This window comes from Prinia subflava, chromosome 3 (assembly GCF_021018805.1).
Source record: "Prinia subflava isolate CZ2003 ecotype Zambia chromosome 3, Cam_Psub_1.2, whole genome shotgun sequence".
In the NCBI taxonomy this organism is placed as follows: Eukaryota; Metazoa; Chordata; class Aves; order Passeriformes; family Cisticolidae; genus Prinia; species Prinia subflava.
In genome coordinates this window covers 106,725,951-106,746,465 of record NC_086249.1, presented here as the reverse complement: position 1 = coordinate 106,746,465, position 20,515 = coordinate 106,725,951, and the positions used below count along the sequence as shown (strand labels likewise).

The 20,515-nt window shown below is 46.8% G+C and overlaps 1 protein-coding gene across 36 annotated transcripts in view; it reads left to right on the top strand.

Annotated features, from left to right (window-relative positions):
• Window positions 1-20,515, top strand: part of LOC134548450 (trifunctional purine biosynthetic protein adenosine-3) — a 38,594-nt gene that overhangs the window by 4,476 nt on the left and 13,603 nt on the right. For 33 of the 36 annotated variants that reach the window (XM_063393286.1, XM_063393267.1, XM_063393255.1 and 30 more), the window contains exons 2-16: window positions 39-95; window positions 283-341; window positions 4,414-4,562; window positions 9,159-9,254; window positions 9,813-9,987; window positions 10,615-10,726; window positions 11,905-11,973; window positions 12,725-12,850; window positions 13,406-13,493; window positions 13,875-13,960; window positions 14,528-14,696; window positions 15,210-15,441; window positions 18,530-18,624; window positions 19,555-19,664; window positions 20,224-20,422. In XM_063393286.1, coding sequence (XP_063249356.1) covers window positions 4,418-4,562; window positions 9,159-9,254; window positions 9,813-9,987; window positions 10,615-10,726; window positions 11,905-11,973; window positions 12,725-12,850; window positions 13,406-13,493; window positions 13,875-13,960; window positions 14,528-14,696; window positions 15,210-15,441; window positions 18,530-18,624; window positions 19,555-19,664; window positions 20,224-20,422 — 1,702 coding nt within the window. In that variant the 5' untranslated portion in view covers window positions 39-95; window positions 283-341; window positions 4,414-4,417. Of the gene's footprint in view, window positions 1-38; window positions 96-282; window positions 354-4,413; window positions 4,563-9,158; window positions 9,255-9,812; window positions 9,988-10,614; window positions 10,727-11,904; window positions 11,974-12,724; window positions 12,851-13,405; window positions 13,494-13,874; window positions 13,961-14,527; window positions 14,697-15,209; window positions 16,393-18,529; window positions 18,625-19,554; window positions 19,665-20,223; window positions 20,423-20,515 lie in introns of those variants that run through there. The other 3 variants (XM_063393271.1, XM_063393287.1, XM_063393288.1) reach the window with 3 other exon arrangements.

Genomic DNA, 20,515 nt, shown 5'->3' with positions numbered 1-20,515 from the left:
GAGAATAAATTGCGTAAGGAGTTTGTGTTTTCTTACAGAGTTCTGCTCGTAAATGCAGCCAAGGAGCTGAGTGTAACCCCAGGTGTGTGCACAGGGTAAGTTTGGGAAGGTCAGTGGCTCCTGTCCCTGGGAAGGGACAGAGGAAGGGACAGCACCTGAGCAGCCTCATGTCACTGCTCGCTGTGTTTGGAGCCTCCCCATGCCCTGTGCATGCATTGGGATGGGGAAGGCTCTCAGCACTGTGGGCTCTGCCTCCCTCACTTGATTTTCTCTGCTCCACAGGCCCTGGCCACGAGGAAGAGTTCCCTGGTTTGCTGGTGAGCCCCAGCTGCCTTCCTGCGGTGAGGATAAAGGTCTCTGGGCTGATGCTCCTCCCTGCTGCCATCCTCGGGGATAAGCTCTGGGAATCTCCTTGTCTTCACTCTGTCCTTGCCTCCTCTGCTCCTGGATACACGGAGTGATTAACTCATTTCTCCTTTCCTGTTCTCACTTCATCTAAGAATCTAACAACAGACCCTCTCCTGAAATGTCCCTTATCTTCAGTTTAAAACATCTTTTAAGTAAACATCTCCTCCTTCTTTACCGAAGCAGACAATGGTTGCAGAAGGTAATGACATTCCATGGTTTGGAATCTTTAAGGACTTCACATGTTGGTTCCAAAAATCCTGGGGGTGTGATAATCCTCACAGAGTAAATATCTACCTTGTGAATGACTTCAGGTCTTTTGAGAACATTTTTTTTACTGCTGGATCAGTGACAAAAATAAAAAGGAATGTTGCTTCTTGGGATCTTCTTTTTTAAAGTGAGGTCCTGCTGGGCAGCAGAGGGGCCTCCATGACATCTTTGAGTAAGACAGGGGCTGCCATGGCTACATCTGAGCTTCCTAAACTGGCACTGCCATCACAAGTTCTCCTCAAGCCACATTCCTAAATAAAAGTTGCTAGGATACCATAGTGGGATGCACAAATAACACTGAGCTCCAAAACAAATGTGTGAAACTTAATTTTCACACACATTTTGATATAAAATGATTAAATTATCATTTGGCAATATCAGACATGGCTTGTTGTATTTACTGCTCCCATGGAAATCTTTGCCTTGTAGGTAGTGAATTCTTTCAGCTGGCAGTAGTACCAGAATATGTTACCTCAGGGAAGAAAAGAAGGTGGCTCTGAGTGAGTTGCCTTGAGGTGGCCACAGTGTCACTGGGCCACCAGTGACTTCAGGCTGTGCTGGTCAGCAGTGTGGGCTCAGTGTGAATTTCTTATGGGCCTTAAGCTGAAGGAGGGCAGGGCTGGATGGGCTCTTGGGAATCAGGAATTGTTCCCTGTGAGGGTGGGCAGGCCCTGGCACAGGGTGCCCAGAGCAGCTGTGGCTGCCCCTGCATCCCTGGCAGTGCCCAAGGCCAGGCTGGACACTGGGGCTGGAGCAGCCTGGGACAGTGGGAGGTGTCCCTGCCGTGGCAGGGCTGGGATGGGATGAGATTTAAGGTCTCTTCCAACCCAAACCATTCCATGATAATTTGCATCATACCCCTTATTTATCATACTGTTGATTACACAGACTAATTTTTATTTATTTCAAAACTGGAGATCCTGATTTATTTTTAGATATAAACAGAATGCTCACAAGCTGATTAATGAACCGTTTTTAACTGAAAAAACCCCAAACACCTGGGATGAGACAGAAGTAATTTTGCTGTTTAGAAAGCTTTTGCCTCTCCCTTCTAGAGCATTTGTAGGGAAGCTTCTGTCCCCTGTTCCCAGCTGGAATGGCCGAAGTTCCCTGTCCATTGGCTGGCTGCAGGGTCAGCAGTGGGGCGGGAATGTTGGGGCAGGGACATTTTAACCAGGGGCTGCCAATCTCTGCTCTCTTTGTGCCTCTGAGCTCCTGAGTCCTGCTCTCCTCAGCCTGGGACAAACAGCACAGAGTGAGTAGGGGCTCTCTTGGGTTTAAATCATCCTGGTTTAAAGTTTTGACGTTTTCAAATTAATTTTTTTTAACATTTTAAAAGTTAAATTTTAAGGGGTTTTTTCAGAAAATCATGTTGTGTATAGTTAAACTTATTATTGATAAAGTTTGCCTTAAAAATACTGTTTAGTGGCCACTGGCTTTGGACACCACTGGCAATGCTCATTTAACTTCAAGGAGACAGCTGCCTGCTGTGTGATAAATCTTCTTCTACCTTACTATGATATTACTGTCTTTATCTAATTCACCTCTTTGTTGTATCCCTCATTCTTTTATCTTTTCTTCTTGCTTGAGTTGTAATATAAAAGAGTTGAGCATGATGTGTTTTCCCACACATCTACACCATAACTGATAATTTTTAGCCTAACTTGAGTTTTTTTATTGCAAGTAATCATGGAGTTTTATCATTAAAAGATGTCTGTAACTTTGCAATATCTGTGTTTGGCCCAACACTGCATAAGAAACCTCTTGGTCTCCCACAGCATGAAACTACCATTAAATGTTAGCTCTGGTGTGTTTAGTTGATAGCAAACGACTTAGTGTTAATTTTCTGTATTTTATCCTTCTACCACGTTTATTTTCACTCGATTCTGTCGGGATGTTTTCCTTAATCCAAATATTTTGCCACATCAGGGCTGCTTTAGTCAAGTCAAGCTGCAGCAGCTGATGTGAGGGAAAGGCACATCCCTGCCTTATCTGAAAATCTGCTTTGGATCATTTTTGCTTTTCCCTGAGAAATCTCCTGGGTTTTGTTTTGTTGTTTTTTGGTTTTTTTTCCCTTTTCTAAGATAAGTTTTGTGTTGTCATCCTCTCTTGTCCTCCTGCAAGGGGGGGGCTCTGAGCTCAGCTGGGGCACTGGCCACGTGCGGGTCAGTGACCGGCTGTGTGGAGAGGGCGACCCTGACTGTGTGTTGTGTGTGCTGGGATGACATCAGGGACACTCCTGGCTCCTTCTGTCCTAAACTCCTCTCTGGGCTCTGTTCCTCCCCAGCAGTGAGAGAATGGGGGGTGATCCCTGCAGCCTCTGCTCTGGGGCCAGGCTGGGAGAGCTGGGGGGGCTCCCCTGGAGAGGAGAAGCTCCAGGGAGAGCTCAGAGCCTCTGCCAGGGCCTGAAGGGGCTCCAGGAGAGCTGCAGAGGGACTGGGGACAAGGGACAGAGGGACAGGAGCCAGGGAATGGCTCCCAGTGCCAGAGGGCAGGGCTGGATGGGCTCTTGGGCATCAGGAATTGTTCCCTGGCAGGGTGGGCAGGCCCTGGCACAGGGTGCCCAGAGCAGCTGTGGCTGCCCCTGCATCCCTGGCAGTGCCCAAGGCCAGGTTGGACACTGGGGCTGGAGCAGCCTGGGACAGTGGGAGGTGTCCCTGCCGTGGCAGGGGTGGCACTGGGTGGGATTTAAGGTCCCTCCTGGCCCAAACTATTATTTTAGCTCCAAATAAAGACATACATAATTAGTTTATAAAATTATGTCCTTCCTTCCTTCTTTCTTTAGTATTTTCTGAATTCGGGTGGATTTTGTCCGTGCAAGTGAACTCTTCCCTCAGTAAATATTGGAGAGTACACAGAGCAGTAAGCCTCAGGAGCAGAGGCTTCCAGAGCTGCTCAGAGAACACGCTGTACCTTTGCCGTGAGCCCCACGTGTGTAAGCTGTGTGTGCACACCCAGGGGATGACGTGCTCATCTGTGCTCATCTGTGCTCATCCGTGCTCATCCACTCCCACTTCAGCAGCGTGTCCAGAGTTTTTCCATGCCCCTCTGTAGTGGGAGAGTGCACTATCTTGTCTAAGTGAACTCCTTTATTAATTCCACCTTCTGCTGGTCGTGTGGTTGTTCTCTCCAAGGAAAGGCAGAGCTGGAAGTTCCTTCCTTGTCTCATTGCTTGGAGCCTTTCCTTTCCATGAGGTGTTCAGAGCTTTTCAGTCATTGCTACTAAAATTTCTTAAATGGCCCCATCCAGGTGCAAACACTCTGTGTTCATATGCTGGGTGCATCAGAAGGGCTTTGACCTTTGCAGGTTTGGATTCTCCCAGGATGGGGAGTCCACAGAGAGGCTGTGGACTCCCCATCCCTGTCCAAGGCCAGGTTGGACACTGGGGCTTGGGAAGGTGTCCCTGCCATGGCAGGGGTGACACTGGGTGGGCTTTAAGGTCCCTCCCATCCCAAACCCTTCTGGGAGTCTCTGATTCTCTAGGCTGCAAATCCCAGCCTGCTCACTCCTCAGGGTTTTTCCTCTATCCCAGATTTCTGTCTAAGTGGGAGCACTTTCCAATCAAACCCAGGATGATTTTCCTGACGGGTTCCTGCTATGCTCTGGGGCAGCTCAGCCTCGGAGCTTTAGTGTGTATCACATCTGATGAAATTCTCCAGCACTTTGTGGTCCCTGAAGCTCTTGCTTTCCCACCTTCCCCAGCTAATTCCAGCTTTTCCCTTGTCCTGCTCTCGCAGGGCCATGGCTGAGCGGGTGCTGGTGATCGGCAGCGGCGGCAGGGAGCACGCCCTGGCCTGGAAGCTGGCCCAGTCCCCACACGTCAAACACGTGTTTGTGGCTCCAGGAAACGCAGGGACAGCTGACAATGGGAAGATCTCCAACTCAGGTAAAACCAAAAAAATACCATTTTTCAGTTTCGTCATTCAACCAGGATGATGCTGAGCTGAAATCACTGCTGGTACTGTGAAAGGATGAGAATGATGATGATGATGATGATGATATGATGATGATGGATTACCATTTTTTAAGCGTTTGGGCATGTGAAATAGATTTTAGATGCAGTTAAGAAGAAAAAAGAAATCTGATCAAAGCCTTGTGTAATTTGTGTAGTTAATTTTATAAGATCTCAGCTGTGAAATCTCATTCTTTATGTTCGGGTTTGGAGTATTCAGCCAGAGCTGTTCCTCTGGGAATCCAGCTCAGGACAGTGCTGTGGTTGCCACCTAAATTCCATTTGTGCTCTCAGAAATGTGTTGAAACCCTATGATCCCCACAACCTTTGACAAGAACACTCTGTCACTATGAACATAAATTCATTCCTTTGTCTAGTGACCTTAAGAAATCAAGGTTATCTTCAAATATTTCTCTCTGTGTACCGACTGCTTGGTTGGAGCTCTTGGTTTAACATATTAAGCTCTGACTGGCTGGAATTGAAAATTTTCATAGCTATTATCTTGAGAAATCAAGCTTCAGGGGTTGTAAATTGAGCATCCAAAATTTGGAGCTGCGTTTCAAAAAAATAAAAAATAAAAGCCTGGTCTGAGGTGCTGGCACCCAGGGAGTCAGTCCAGACCACAGAGACTCCTGTGTCCTTTACATAACAGATCCTGATTTAGGGGCTTTAACCTGCCCAAGACTTCAGTTTTCCCTTTAGAACGTGTGATGAGATGGGGAATTCAAGTTAACACAGGATGCACGTGAATGTGGATCAGACACATCCATTTTCTGCACTTGTTTGGTGTGGGAGTAGCTTTAAGTGTTGCTGTCTCATGTGCAAACGTGAGTGCTGCCAGGTTCTTTTACAGCAGGTAATTATTGAATACAATTCAGTTGGAATGCTTAATTACAGGCTTTGGAAACAACTTTGTCCTTAATTTCTTTGACCAGCCATCATGAGTGAGCTCCTCACTCCAGTTTTTTGCTCTGTTTGGCCTCTGAGGAGAAGCGTGGAAGGAAGAGCTTGACAAGACCAGAAAGTCAAAAAAAACCCCTTTCCCCTTGGGCTAAATGGGGTCAGTGCCAGGCTGCAGGGCCTGTAGAATGGGAATTCCAGCTTTTTTTTCAAGCTGTGCCTTTTTAAACCCCTCCTGGATTTTTCTCTCTTTCATCCCATAAAAAACATTGCACCAGTAGTGGAAAATGCTTGATCTCAAGCAAGGTTCACAAAATCTCCCATGTGGAAGAAATTGTTTTGTTCTGCACCTGGCCTCATCTGTGCTTTGGGAGAGAAATCTTCACCACCTCAGGAAGAATGTAGAATTTATGAAGAATTTGATTTATGTAGGTTTTTAAGGAAAGAATTTTTCTCACCTGTTCAGGAATTCCAGTGCTGTCACTGAGGCCTTGATTTAACTCAGGGTGGAAAACGGGGAACAGCTTTACAGAAGCACGTGAGCCCTGTTATGTTGTGTGGGCAGCAATACCTGGGATATCTGGGAATATCTGGGGAACTCCTTCCCTGCTTTCTGGGTTTTTTTTTTGTATAATCAAGATTTGCCTCTGAAAGTTTGTCCTCCCTTCATGGGTCATGGAATTGCCTTTATTAGGATTGCAGCTCTGGGTCTTGGGTGATTACTGAAACATGAAAAAGTGAGCTGAAAATGATAAATGACCCTAATTGAAACTGTGTCTGTATTCAAGTAAGAAAAAAAAATTGTGGTTGATCTGAGCTGGTAATTGTTTCCAGCAATAAAGTGGGATTTAGGTTGGGTGCCCAAATACAGGTTTATATTTAATTTCGGTGAATCATCAGAGCAGTTTTGTGCAGAAGCACAGACAATGCTTGCTGAATGAATAGGTGTGTCTGTGAATGGACTTCACCATCCTGACACCTCCTTCTGTCACATTTTACCTCTCTGTGTAACTTGTGCTCTTAAATTTAAGCTCTACCCTTGAGAGCCTTGGTCCAGGGTTCCAAAGGAATGTTCAGCTGTTGTTTTAAGCATCAAACACAGCTAGAGAAATGTCCCCTTTCAGTCAACAACCTGAGAAAAATGATACATGGGAGGAAAGTTAAAATCATGGATAAACAACATGATTTCTTCCTCCTTGCTTGTTGTTAGGACGTTTCTCCATCGCATAGATCTCGTGCCACTGTTCACATCACGAGATCAGACCTGCAGCAGGAAATCTGGGGTGAATTCCGGGCTCTCTCCTTTCCCTGCCTGGAGGGGGACAGGAGTGTCTGGATGGGATATTGGGAAGGAATCTGAGGGGGGAGGCCCTGGCACAGGTGTGTTGTGCTTTTGGGTGAGCCAGAAGTCAGCTGGCATCACCTGCACAAGGAGGTCAAATGCCTTTGTTGGTGGAACAAAATAATTGGGCTCTTAAAGAGGTGCCAAGGAGGTGATTTTTATTTGTGTTCTGTCTTGGGTGTTCCCCCACCCCACCTGAATAGGGCAAATCTGTAACCAAAATGTAGATTCTTTTGTGGAATCAGGACATTTTGTGGAATCAGGGCATCTCACAAGGAATTGTTCCCTGGCAGGGTGGGCAGGCCCTGGCACAGGGTGCCCAGAGCAGCTGTGGCTGCCCCTGCATCCCTGGCAGTGCCCAAGGCCAGGCTGGACACTGGGGCTGGAGCAGCCTGGGACAGTGGGAGGTGTCCCTGCCATGGCAGGGGTGGCACTGGGTGGGATTTAAGGTCCCTCCCAACCCAAAGTCTGGGGTTCAATTATTCTGTGAATTTATTCATCCAGGCGCTGGATGGACACTGACCAAAGTCCTGTCATCTCCTTCCTCTCTCATCACTCCCCAGAAACTGGCTGGAGGAGACCATCAGCTCCCAGGGCATTGCCAGTCTTGTGCCATGTCCCAAGGGAAAATTACACCAGGGGAGGGTCAGACTGGAAACAGTTTTTCCCTGCCCAGGGAGTGGTGGAGTCACTGTGTCTCGAAGTGTCCTAAAGATGTCTGGATGTGGCCCTTGGGGACAGGGTTTGGGGTGCTGCTGGTGCTGCTGGGTGGCACTGGGTGATCCTGAAGGGTTCTTCAGCCCTGATGATCCTGGGATTCTGTGCTCCCTTTGCCAGCCCCGTGCTCTGGTGTGTGCACTCTCCTCCCTGCAGAAGCAGCCAATCCACACTGGGCTCATCTCTTTTTTGGCTCCCTGGATCTGTGTTCCCATCCTCTGCAGACCTTGGCTTTATTTATTCATGATAAAAGCAGTGGAATTGCAGGGCATTTGCGTAACTTTTGGATCATGAGATTGACATTATTGTCTTTGGTGCAGGACAGTTCTTTTGTTTGCACAGTTTGGGGCATTCCAAGTGTCATCACACTGAATGTTTGTTTTTGGAAAGATAATGCTTGTAGCAGCCTGAGCCCACATATCCTCAGCCATAATGACAGCACAGTGTCATTAAGTTCATCATAATGTGAAAAAAAGTTCTGATTCCCCTTGCTTTTAGAGGGTTTAGTGCAATTTTTAGGTAGCACTACAGAAAGAAAGAAAAAAAAAGAAAATAGATGAGTTGGAATTCTAGCACCAGCTGTTTGTTTCATCCCCAACACCCTCCTGGCACCAAGATCATAAAATCACAGAATCGTGGAATGGTTTGGGTTGGAAGGGACCTTAAAGCCCATCCAGTGCCACCCCTTGGCATGGGCAGGGACACATCCCACTGTCCCAGGTTGATCCAAGCCCCATCCAGCCTGGTCTTACATCTTTAAAGCTCCGTGGTGACCCTCCTCAGGGAGGAGACTTGCTGGAAAGAAAGTTACATTTTTTTTCCTATAGAGTTTTTTATTTTCTTGGATTCTTTGCTATGCTGCTTGTGCTGGCAAACAGAGTGTTCCTAGGGGTCAGACCAGTTTGCTGGCCTGCAGCCCAGGGGATCCCAGAGCTTTTTTTCTCACCTTCAAGAGCAAGGTGGGTTTACCAGGCCTTGAAGGTGGGGAAGGGTCTGGAGAAGCCCCTCGAGGAGCAGCTGAGGGCACTGGGTTTGTCCAGCTGCAGCAGCCTGAGGTCAGAGCTCCCCGAGGGGCAGCACAGGGACAGCTCCGGGCTCTGCTCCTGCCACAGGGACAGCACCAGGGAGCGCCTGCAGCTGGCCCAGGAGGGATTGGGGTTGGATTTTAGAGCAAGGCTCTTCCCCAGAGGTGCTGGCACTGCCCAGGCTCCCCAGGGAATGGGCACGGCCCCGAGGCTGCCACAGCTCCAGGAGCCTTTGGGATGCCCAGGGTGGGATTGTTGGGGGTCTGGGCAGGGACAGGGTGGGATTGGATGGTCCCTGTGGGTCCCTCCAGCTCAGGATATTCCATGATTCTGTGTTTTATGACTCTGACAGAGGATGTCCAACCAGAGCCTTTGCCTGGGGTTTGGGGCTGTGTTTTGGGTGAGTCTCTGTCAGTATGGGCCTCACTCCTGCAGGTTCCCCGTGACCTGGCAGCCCAGAGGGTGAGGCTGGCGAGTGCTCTGGGATACCTCAGTGCTGAGGAGCAGCCCTGGACTGGAGCTTTCCCTGTTTTGTGTCTCCAACAGCTGTTCCAGTCAGTGACCACGCTGCTGTTGCCCAGTTCTGCAGGGACCAGGACATCAGGCTGGTGGTGGTTGGTCCTGAGGTTCCTCTTGCTGCTGGTAAGAGACACAAGCTGGAAATCACAGCCTTTAGGAAGAAAAGTAAATTTTACATCACTCAGCAGTGTCTCCAGTCTGAATGGAAACAGATCCTCTGGAGAGGCTTCCCTGAAATGCAGAGTTGTGTCAAAGTGAAAAGGAATTTCTGAAGGGTAGTGTGTGAGCAAGAAAGCCAGTTTTGGTTTTCCTATGGAGTTTTCATGTTTTGAAATAATTACAATTTGAGTCTTGGTTAAAAAAACCCTAATTATAAACATGCTGGTAGTTTTTCTGCTTAAACCTTTTGGCATCTTCACCAAAGACTCACGTTGACCTTTCAGCTCAAAGGTGTCATAAACCAAGGGGGGATTGTCATCCCTTGCCAAACCCAGCACATCCTGAGGGCCTGCAGTGCTGCAGGGTTACCTGCTCCTGCTTCCAGTGAGGAAAGCAGGCACTGCACACACAGATGACTTCTTATTCCTGGCATTCCTGCTCCAAGGGATCAGTGCAGCCCTGGACCTGGCTGGCCTGCCTCCCATAAATCATCTGGAGATTTACACCATGTTTTGTGTTTAGGAATTGTGGATGACTTGACAGCAGCTGGGATCAGGTGTTTTGGCCCCACAGCAAAGGCAGCTCAGCTGGAGTCCAGTAAAAGCTTTAGCAAAGCCTTTCTGGATCGTCACGAGATCCCCACTGCCAGATGGAAATCCTTCACCGACCCCAAGGCAGCGTGTGCCTTTATCAACAGGTACAACCCTTGTCATTTTGGACATGTCCTTACTGACAGTGTGCTGGATATCCAAACCAATGCAATACTGCTCATGGATCAATACCTTTGGGATAGAACATCTGCAAAGGTTTCAGAGGATCACCTACCATGACTCCCTCAAACTGCAGCAAGTCTGAGGAAAATGGTTCCTCCTGCTCTAAAATGAAAGTTCAGTGTTCAGCTCACAGGAGAATGTAGGACAAGCTGTTATTTTTTTGTCAGCCTGCCTGCTGGGGAAAGGCAGGGAGCAGCTCAGAGCCATCTGTTCTGGCTTCTTATCCCTTTTCTCCACCAAAAAAACCCTGGAGAGTTACTCAGCAACTGATGATCTGCTCATCACAGAACAACCCAGGTGACCCCAGATGATAGAAGAGTAAATTCCCAAATGGAAAGCAGTAATGAACAGTCAGGAAATTCCCTGGGGGGGAAGAGAAGCAGGAACCTTTCTCAGGAAGAGCATAACCAGAGGAGCCTGGAGTGATTTGTGTGTCATTGAATAAGGTTGCCATGAAAACTGAGAAGTGCTTTGATCTTTCATCCCCTGCAATGTTCAAAATGTCCTTGCAAGGACTGTTAATGTTGAATGTCTGTCCTGTGCCTTGGCAGTGCCACCTTCCCAGCTTTGGTTGTCAAAGCCAGTGGCCTGGCAGCTGGCAAAGGAGTCATCGTGGCTTCCACCAAGGAAGAGGCCTGCAAAGCTGTCACTGAAATCATGCAGGTGAGAAGGAATGTCTCACACCAAATCACCTCTTCACCACCTCAGAGCATCACAGATATTCCTCATTTCATGTAACAGCCACTTGGCTGGAAGACATCAAACCTTCTCCCTTTTTTTTGGCCAGCTGTGGAGCTCTGTTGTATTTATTGCTTGAAGCACAGTCCCTGTAGGCTAAAATAAAACCATTCTTCGTGAAAACCCTTATAAAGCTTATTTATATATGCAATTCCTTTTTTTTTCCCCACTGTATGAAAGTCCTGCAATCCAACAGGTCCCACAGTGCAGGAACATGAACTCAGGGACTGAGGTGGATCTTTAGAAGCACCATTAGGACTAAGCACAGCTTTTCAATTTGCAGTCAAATTCTGCTGGGAGTATTTCTAGTGAGGTTCTCATTGAGGAAGGATATTCCACAAATATATTTGGAGCCTCAAGATTTGAAGTGAGGCCAAGTGAAGTAATTTTATCTGCCCAGTGAAGAGCACAGAGCTGAGGCTCCCAGGTCAGGCCCTCAGCTGGTGTCAGCAGCACAGCATCCTAAAATTCCATGGAGCTCTGCTGATCCAGGGGAGACATTATTGACACACTTGTGCCTCAAGAGTCAGAGCATGGGTGCTGCAGTCACATTTTGGATGGTCTGTGGTCACTGCACAATTTATGTCTGAATAGGGCCCAATGTTTTATACAAAAAACCTGCAAGTTAGAGATTTCTAGAGACCCCCAAAATCACCTTGGCAGCGTGGGCTTGTTGTTATTAATTTCTTAATTACCCAGAATATGCAGTCAGTGTTCAAACCTTGCACTGGGATTTGAGAATCTCGCTCCCTTCCCATGTGTTGTATAAAATTGCACTTTTTTATCCACTGAGAGTGCAGACTGGAGACTTGGCTGTCACTGCTGTTGGGGTGAATTTCAGAATGCAGAGCATGAGGAATTGCTCAGTAATCACAAATACCCTCTGCCATTTGAAAATATTCAGTAATAAACCTGCATTTATGTAAGAATAAACAGAAAAGAGGAGTAGGGATTTCAGCACTGCTGACATCCCTGGGGGGAGAGTGGATTCATCGTCTCAAACCTGTGCTGCATTTTTGGCTGTATTAAAAATACGTATTTCTTGTTGCATTTTCAGTAGTTTAAAACTGAAACAGGACTAAAGAGATTTTGTTTCACTGTAGGATAAGAGTTTTGGCGCAGCTGGGGAAACTGTTGTTGTTGAAGAACTTCTTGAAGGAGAAGAAATTTCTGTAAGTGCATCTCACTGTAACACTGGTTCTACCTGTTTTAAATTGTTTGGGATTCACTAAGTGCCTTCACCTACAAAGTGGAGGATTTTATCTGTTAAATTATACATGCCCTGCTGATAAATAAAATTGTATTGGTTAGAGACAGCTGTGTGGCTTATTTTGGATCCTTGCTGGTTTTATAATTAGCATTGTAAAATGGTTTTGAGTACTGCTCCCATTAGTCCAGACAGGGAACAACGTTACCCAGTTTGAGTGCACAACATCATCCAGTTCCAGAAGATGCCAGCAGCCTTGTTATTCTGAAGAAATTGAGGATAAAAATGACTGCTATATAAATAATTTATAAATATTTCACAAGTAAATAGCTTTATCAGCAAGGAAAAGGAAGTCTTGAAAGGAAAGTAATGCCTTCCTTCCGGGGCAGGGGCTGGGAGGGGAAAGGAAGAAGTAATCTCCATCATGCAGTATTTTAATTATATTTTTTAAAACCTTTGAGTGTTTCTTTTCAGTGCAACTGCTGATGGTATCATTTTTCTAGGCTTTATTAATTTCTGAAGGAAGGTCACACAAAATGAGTCCCTGCTTCCTGAGGAAAAGGCAAATGCTTTGGACCCCATCATTTATTTTATCAGGGAGGCAGAGTTTATCCACTTAAATATCCCTTTGTGCCACTGAAAATCAACTCTGTGTGCACTCAGTGCCCTGTAATTTTAACCAAAGCCAGGAATTTTAACTCCTGTCCTTGTTTCAGTGCCTGTGTTTCAGTGATGGTGTCACCATCGCTCCCATGCCCCCCGCCCAGGACCACAAGAGGCTGATGGATGGAGATGAGGGCCCCAACACAGGAGGGATGGGAGCTTATTCCCCAGCTCCTCAGGTGAGAAAGGAGTGATAAGAAGGGAAAATGAATTCATGAGGAAGGGAAAAGGGGATGTTTCACTCCAGCTGTCACTGGAAGCCTGTGGGGATGTTTAATTCCAGCATGAGGAGCAGGAGGGAATGGGCTCTGCTGGATGGAAAGAGCTGCCTAAAGCAGCCACGGCCAAGGAAAGTCCCCAGCTCCACAAATTTCTGTAAAGAGGAGGGTATCTCCACTGAATTACTCAGAATTAGAAAGGAGGAAGTGTTATTTCTGCAACCTTATATTTGATTGGGATTTAAGTGTTATGAAGTGCTGCTCATTAGAACCAAGGGCTTAAACCCATGGTTTTATCTTGTGCCAAACAAAGCTAACGGTGAATTTTGGCTGTGGCTTAAGGTAGTTTGGGGTCTGTTTGATAGGGAACTTCTATTGGCAGAAATAGAGGGAAAAACATTCTTAGCTTTCCTTTGGAGTGAGCAAGAGACCATCCAAGAATTCTGTTGGGTCTTAAAACCACAAATCCAAGCCCTCCCTTTTTACAAACACTGGTTTTTAATCCTTTTTTATTAGATTTCTAAAGACTTGCTGCAGCAGATAAGAGAGACTGTTCTTCAGAAGACTGTTGATGGCATGAGGAAAGAAGGTGTCCCCTATTTGGGTAGGTACAAAACTTTGGGATTTTTATACATGAGGAGAACAACCTTTTCTTTTGCTTTTTCCTCTTTGTAGCCTAACTTACCCTGGAGGTTAAGGGAAACACCTTTGATTTATTAGGAACTGGGTTTGGTACCAGTGCCTTGATTCAGAGTCCATGGAAATCAACAGAGGTCATTTCATGAACAGGGGATAATTCCCCAAGTGAGGAGGAACAGAAAGGAAGATGTTCAAAAATAAGCTGTAAAATGGTGACAACTATTTCTGCCTGATTTAATTTTGCCATTTCTCAAATTCACCGAGCACAGCCTTTTAAACCCTGTTATCAACAGATTCAAAACAAGGGAGTTCCTGAGAGATATTTTTGTATCATTTTTTGTTCTAGGTGTGCTTTATGCTGGATTAATGCTCACCAAAGATGGGCCTAAAGTTCTGGAATTTAACTGCAGATTTGGTGACCCAGAGTGTCAGGTGAGTTATTTTGTACAATTTGGCATTATGGGAGGAGTAAAATCTGTGACCATCTACCATTACTGTTAAGCAGACTTGGGGTGAAAAATCAGCTCATTGCACCAAGATTTAAAATATTTGGGTTGTTCCTTCAAGGCAGAAGGTCTGTTAGGAAATTGTTCTGTTCCAGAGAGGATTTCAGTAGGCTGGACTCAAATCTGGGCTTTGCAAGGGTCAGCTTGGGAAGAGCTCAGCACTTCTCTGTCTTTTCTGGAATGGATCCTGGATTTTTCCTTGCTCCCTGTTGAGAAGTGGAACAAAACTCTCAATTTCTATTCTTCAGAACAAATTCGGTTCTTTGTCCTCACCCTTTCCTGTCCACATGCAACAAATGTTTTACCCACAGAAATTCTCTTCAAGGACGAGTGTTTTTAAGGGCTCTCAGATGATACCCTGTCTGTATGAAGTGTGAAAGCACAACATGTGAGCATATTTAATGCTGGTTTTACAGCTGCATTAGTGCCTTTTCAAGGCCAGGGAAGGCAGTGCAAGGTCACCAGTCTGATTTGCTGCTGTGTGTGTCTGCAGGTGATTCTGCCCCTGCTGAGGAGTGACCTGTACGAGGTGATGCAGGCAGTGATCAACAGGAGGCTGGCCAGCTCCATGCCAGTGTGGAAGGAGGACAGTGCAGCTGTGACTGTGGTCATGGCCAGTCAAGGCTATCCGGGGTCATATCCCAAAGGCTTGGAAATAACAGGTAAATGGAGCAGGAGAAGCTGCAGGAGGCTCATTCCCCCCCTGGCCTCTCCCTGTTCTCTCCTGCTACGTGTAGGTGAATCACTGGAACTGAGAATCACAGAAACCCTGGTTCTGGGTCAGCAAGAGCAGCTGAATTTCCACACATCTCAGTTTATTTTGGTGTATTTTCAGTTCCCCACACTGCTGTTATTTGATACTGGCACAGCACTGATATTTAATACCTGCTGCAGTGGGGTGGTTCTGATCAGGGTTCTTGGGTCACGCTATGTTTTGTGCTCTGGGTATCACTGAAGCATAAAAACCCAGCTGGAATCAGATGATGTGTGCCAGCTAAACGCCTCTTCCCACACCCCTGAGCTCACAGGTAGACTTATCTCCCCTCCAGAGGTGCTTTTTACAGATTTATTCCCATTTCCCAGCCGGCTCACCCTGTGGTTTTCAGACACAAAATGCTCGCTGTGTCTTCACTGAGCACATTCTAACCAAGAGCTGCTCTCTCCACCCCGCACAGGGCTGGCCCAGGCCAGGCAGCTGGGGCTGGAGGTGTTCCACGCGGGCACAGCGCTGCAGCAGGGCCGGCTGGTGACCAGCGGCGGCAGAGTGCTCACGGTCACCGCGCTCAGGGAGGACCTGCCCGCCGCGCTGCGCGACGCCAACCTGGGCGTGGCTGCCATCCACTTCCAGGGGGCCACCTACAGGAGGGACATTGGCTACCGGGCCATAGCCTTCCTCAGGCAATCCAGGTAGATATTCCACACCCCTGGAAGGGGAGGAACTGCCGTGAAAAGGGTCTGAGCACATCCTTGGTTCATGTTAATAACCGGTGTTGATATTCTGTGGGACTCTTGACAAGTCTTAACCCCATCCTTGTACTCAACCCCAGCAAGACCAGCCGAGGGAGGAATATTTTGAATGCCTGATGCATGTTCTTACTCTCCTAAATAATCTGAGTTAAAGCACACAGGAATGATCTGTGTTGCTGCAGTTGCCAGGCCTGGTTTAGGGAAGGCCAGCTTCTGCTTCTTGGACTTTGGATCACAGCTTTTGCTCTGGGTTTGTCTTAGCCAGAAATCTGATATTTAATATCATGAAATTTGGACACAGCCTCAACCTGCCAGAGCTCCAGGAGCCTCTGGGCAGCTCTGCCAGGGATGCCCAGGCTGGGATTGTTGGGGTCTGTGCAGGGACAGGGTGGGACTGGGTGATCCCTGTGGGTCCCTCCAGCTCAGGAGAGTCTGTGATTTTATATATGAACAAAGTTCAAGCTGGCTTATTAGTTCTTTTTAGCTTTTAGAAATGGTTACAATTACCTTGAACCCCCTACCTTGTTGGGATTTACTTTTACTGGGCTAGCTGCCTAACAGCAGGGTAGGATCCTTCACTTCTTTCCTTTCTCATTACTTCAGTTGGCACAGTATTTACTGTAAGACTCTGCAGATCATATGGGTGTGGGGTTTTGGTTTTTTTTTATAGCAGGGAGTCCTGTTGTCTCTTTCCTGAAAGCTTCTTGTAGTTTTTAAACTCATTTTTACCTAATAAGAAACTGCTCTGCTCCAAGGAGCTCCTAACACCTTTTCCCAAGGGGTTATTCTGTAGGCTGGGAAGCACATCAGTGACAGTTCTGTTGCTGCTGGCAGTGTATCCTGATTAGTATTTTGTACAACTACAATCAATAAACTTCCTTAAAGAACAAGGGTGTTGGTATTTAGTCTTCTTCCTCTCTCAAATGCTCTACATCTGTTGACAAATTGATGGAATTGAGATTTGTAGCAGAAAAAGCCCAGGTCAGTGAGGCCAGAGGAGGCACTTGGAGCAGTTCCCTCCCACGCTGAGTTGCTGGGGCACGGGCAGCAGGGTTCCTGCCTGGAATGCCTGCCTGGGAGCATCCCTGGCTGCAGGAGGAGGTCCTGGGAGCTGCCCTGGGGCTGCTCCAGGTGCTGCTCCTGAAGGGGCAGAACATTCCAGATGCTTCAGTCCCAGAATCCCAGACTGGGCTGGGTTGGAAAGGACCTTAAAGCTCATCCTGCTCCTGCCAGGGCAGGGGCACCTCCCATATCCCAGGGTGCTCCAAGCCCCATCCCCTTTGGGCTCAGTGAAGGAAGGTGGGTGGCTCTGGAAATCAGGACTCACCTCCTCCTGGCAGCTTGGCAGGATTCAGTCCTGAGGTATTTCACCTCAGGAAAATAGCCAGAATTCTTAATAAAAATATTCCAGAAAATTTAAAGAATTAAAGATTTATTTAAAAGATCAAAACAGATAGAAAAAAATTAACAGATTTGAAATGCTCCTAAAAACACGGTGAAAATCTGGTGGACATTTATCATCTTCAGACTGAAAGGGGCTGACTTTGATCTCTGGTTGTTGCAGGCCAATATTTCCTTGAGTCTTATTCACAGCCTGAACAGCTGCCTGTGGTAATTCTTGTCTTTTTGCCAGTTTTTGGGCAGGGATATGCTGTGAGGGCAGACACCTTTGGATTTTCCTGGTAGCACTGCTCCTGGGCCAGTTCTTCTGGCATTTGAAGTCTTATCAATTCCAGATATTCCAGCAATGATCCTCACAACAGAGATACCTTTCATCCTAAAAAAACCCTCCCACTTCTTAAAATAATATGTAATAGGCAGAGTACAAAAATATTTACTCCATTTAGTGCAATTGTAGGCATTTGTGTCTGTCTCTGACTTTTTCAGTGTTTGCTGAATTCTTGACCTGGTTCCTGAGATGAGTTTTGTGGATTAACTGAATTTTTTTTGTTCAGCTGAGTCAATTTTAAATGGGTTTCAGTTGTTTTGTTGTATTTGTCCTTGTTAATTAACACCCTTAGAATTTAAACTTCAGGCTGAATCCCATCAATAGGAGAGGGAAAACAGGGATGGATCTAAAATAGGGATGCACCTGGTTCGTGCCATTGGCAGCCTGGGGATAACAACTGCTTAACTGGCACGAGCTGTTTGCTGGAGTGAAAAGTCATTAAAGTCCCTGTCCCCAAAATGGAAAGGTCCTTCTGTAAATATGAATTGGTGCTTGGTGGCCCCAGGGAGCTGTGGGGACACACAGGTGACACCAGTCTGTACCAGTCTGTTCATCTTACATAAACCCCCCTCAGAGCTTACAGACATCTCCTTCTAGATCCCTGAGCCCCACCTTAGGAACCTGGGTCTTTTTAAGGAAATATAAAATATACCCTTTAACAGAAAGCCCCCTGCAGTAAGAAAGAGGCTGCTTCTGTGATGGGATCATTGCAGTGCTAAGGAGAGGCAGCCTTTAGGCTGCAGCTGTAAAACTCTGGAAGAATCCTGGGGGTTATTGATTCACCTGAGACCTGTGGGTGGAAAAGTGACTTGAGCTCAGCCCTGCTCTGACCCAGCTGTGCATTTTTGTGCTTGGTTTGGTTTAGTCTTGGTTTGGAGCTTTCCCACTGAGACCTCAAGGCCTGGAGGTGGCACTCAGTGCTCTGGGCTGGGGACAAGGTGGGGGATCAGTCACAGCTTGGATTCCATGGGCTGGGAGGGCTTTTCCAGCCTCAGGGATTCTGGGATTCTGTGTCTGGAGCAGGGATTCAAACCTTGCAAAATCAGGTCTATGCTGCCTGTTTTACCTTGTTGTCAGGGGTTTGGTTGTTGGTTTTATTTTGGGATTTTACTGTATGATCCCAGTGTGCTGATACTGTCTTTAAAACTCTGGAATTATCCATGTACTGCTCTGGCAGCCCCTCCTCAGACAGCAGGATGGGATTCTGCACAGTTAATCCATTCAGGGATGGAAAGAAGTAAATATTATTTGAAAATCCATTCAGTAATCAGCTGCCATCCCATTTCCCCACTCTTCCAGAGGCCTGACTTACAAGAACAGTGGGGTGGACATTGAAGCAGGGAACACTCTGGTGCAGAAGATCAAACCCTTCGCTGCAGCCACATCAAGGTCAGGTAAGACAAGAACTGCTGCATGTAAGACATTGCAGCTGCTCCTGCTTTGGCCACTTCCTGGCAATGAGGTTTATCAGTTGATCTTGATCTTGATAAAAAGCTCATATTTATGTGTCCTGCCTGTTTCTAGATGACACAAGAAAATCTGTGGTAAGCAAATGCCTGTGATTTTATTCCAGATGCACAGCTCTTAATCCCCAAATGGCTCTAAACTCCATCTCCTGAATGCCAGGAGTGTTAGAGAGCACAGTTCAGCACAAGGATAAATGCTAACAAAAATCCCAACATTCAGTATTGAGTTTGAATCCATGAATTATTATTTCTTGCCCAGTGAGCTCTATCATTTGGGGGGATGAATGTTTAGAAAGGTTATGAGATGTGGAATTCCTGAGATAGGTGTGGAACACACATCCTTTGCTTGGTTAAATCAGCATTGAATCATCCTTGGTTTGGGGTTCAGGCACATCTTGCTCTAGCAAGTCCTTGTAATTCTTTGGACAGATTTAAAATACTCATTTATGAAATAGGCCTTTTATTTCAAATTAACTGAGAACCATCCAATTAAGTCATATATACGTAGAGGGAAAAATATCTATATTTTCACACCAGTACAACAATCTTACCACAACCCCTCCTGTGTTTCAGAGAAGCACTCAGTGCAAGGGGGAAATCTGTCAGTCACAGGAATTACTGACTGTTCACTCACCAAGCTGGGGAGTTTTAGGCTTAGGCTAATGAAGAATTAAAAACACAAAGCCAACCTAAGCAGATTAGGAGCTCCTCAGTGAAGAGGTTCTAAATGGCAGTGAAAAGTTTCCTGCTGACAAACCAAAGTCGTGTTGACAAACCTTGGAGAGAATTTGTGGTGGAGGTTCTGGAGAAGCCCCTGGAAGTAAAACTGGGCTGTTTCTCCTGTTTCCTGGCTGGCAGGCTGCAATGCAGAGCTGGGAGGGTTTGCTGGGCTCTTTGACCTGAAGGCAGCTGGTTACAGAGATCCCATCCTGGTGTCTGGAACCGACGGCGTCGGCACAAAACTCAAGGTAAGGTGGAAATCCAACACCAAGGAAGGAAAAACAGCACAGAAGGGAAAATGCTCAATCAGAAAATAGCAGTTGTCTTGTAAAAATACCTATTGGCCTTTCTAAAAAGGGGATGGAAACTGAAATTCCCCTTCTTCAGGCAAAAGAATTAAATACCTGTAAATAGCCAGAAGTTGATATGATGCCTACAATAACTGGGTTTTAAATATTAAGAATATAATTGGGAATCCTCTTTCACAAAGGCAGCATCTCCACCCTCAAAACGGTTACTTGATGGGGGAAAAACCCTTAATCCCAGGTTTGCTGTTGTGTTTGGGCTGCAAGGAAACCCTTTTGCAGCAGAGTTTCCCTCTCAGTGCCTTTTGGATTTGCCAGTGGAGACAGGAATAATTCCTGAAGAGAGTTAGGAAGTGATGATAAACAAAGCTGCTCCTCAAAGAGCACCTGGAGGGGGTTTGGCCATCGCTCGCAGGCTCTGCTGGTGATTTCAGTCCCTTCCAGCCCCTGGCTCTGTTCCAGGGGCCCAGGGCTGATCCCGGGGCTCTCCCCTCTCTTGCAGATTGCACAGGAGTGCCAGAAACACGACACCATCGGGCAGGACCTGGTGGCCATGTGTGTCAATGACATCCTGGCCCAGGGGGCAGAGCCCCTCTTCTTCCTGGACTACTTTGCCTGCGGCAAGCTGGATGTGGAGGTGGCTCAGGGCGTCATTGCAGGCATTGCTGATGCTTGCAGGAAAGCTGGATGTGCTCTCCTGGGTAGGAACACTTCCTGGGGGGGGTCTGAAAAAATTCTGCAAGGTCTTCTGGTTGGTTTTAATGTAGTTGGTTTCCTGCTCTATGGAAGAATCT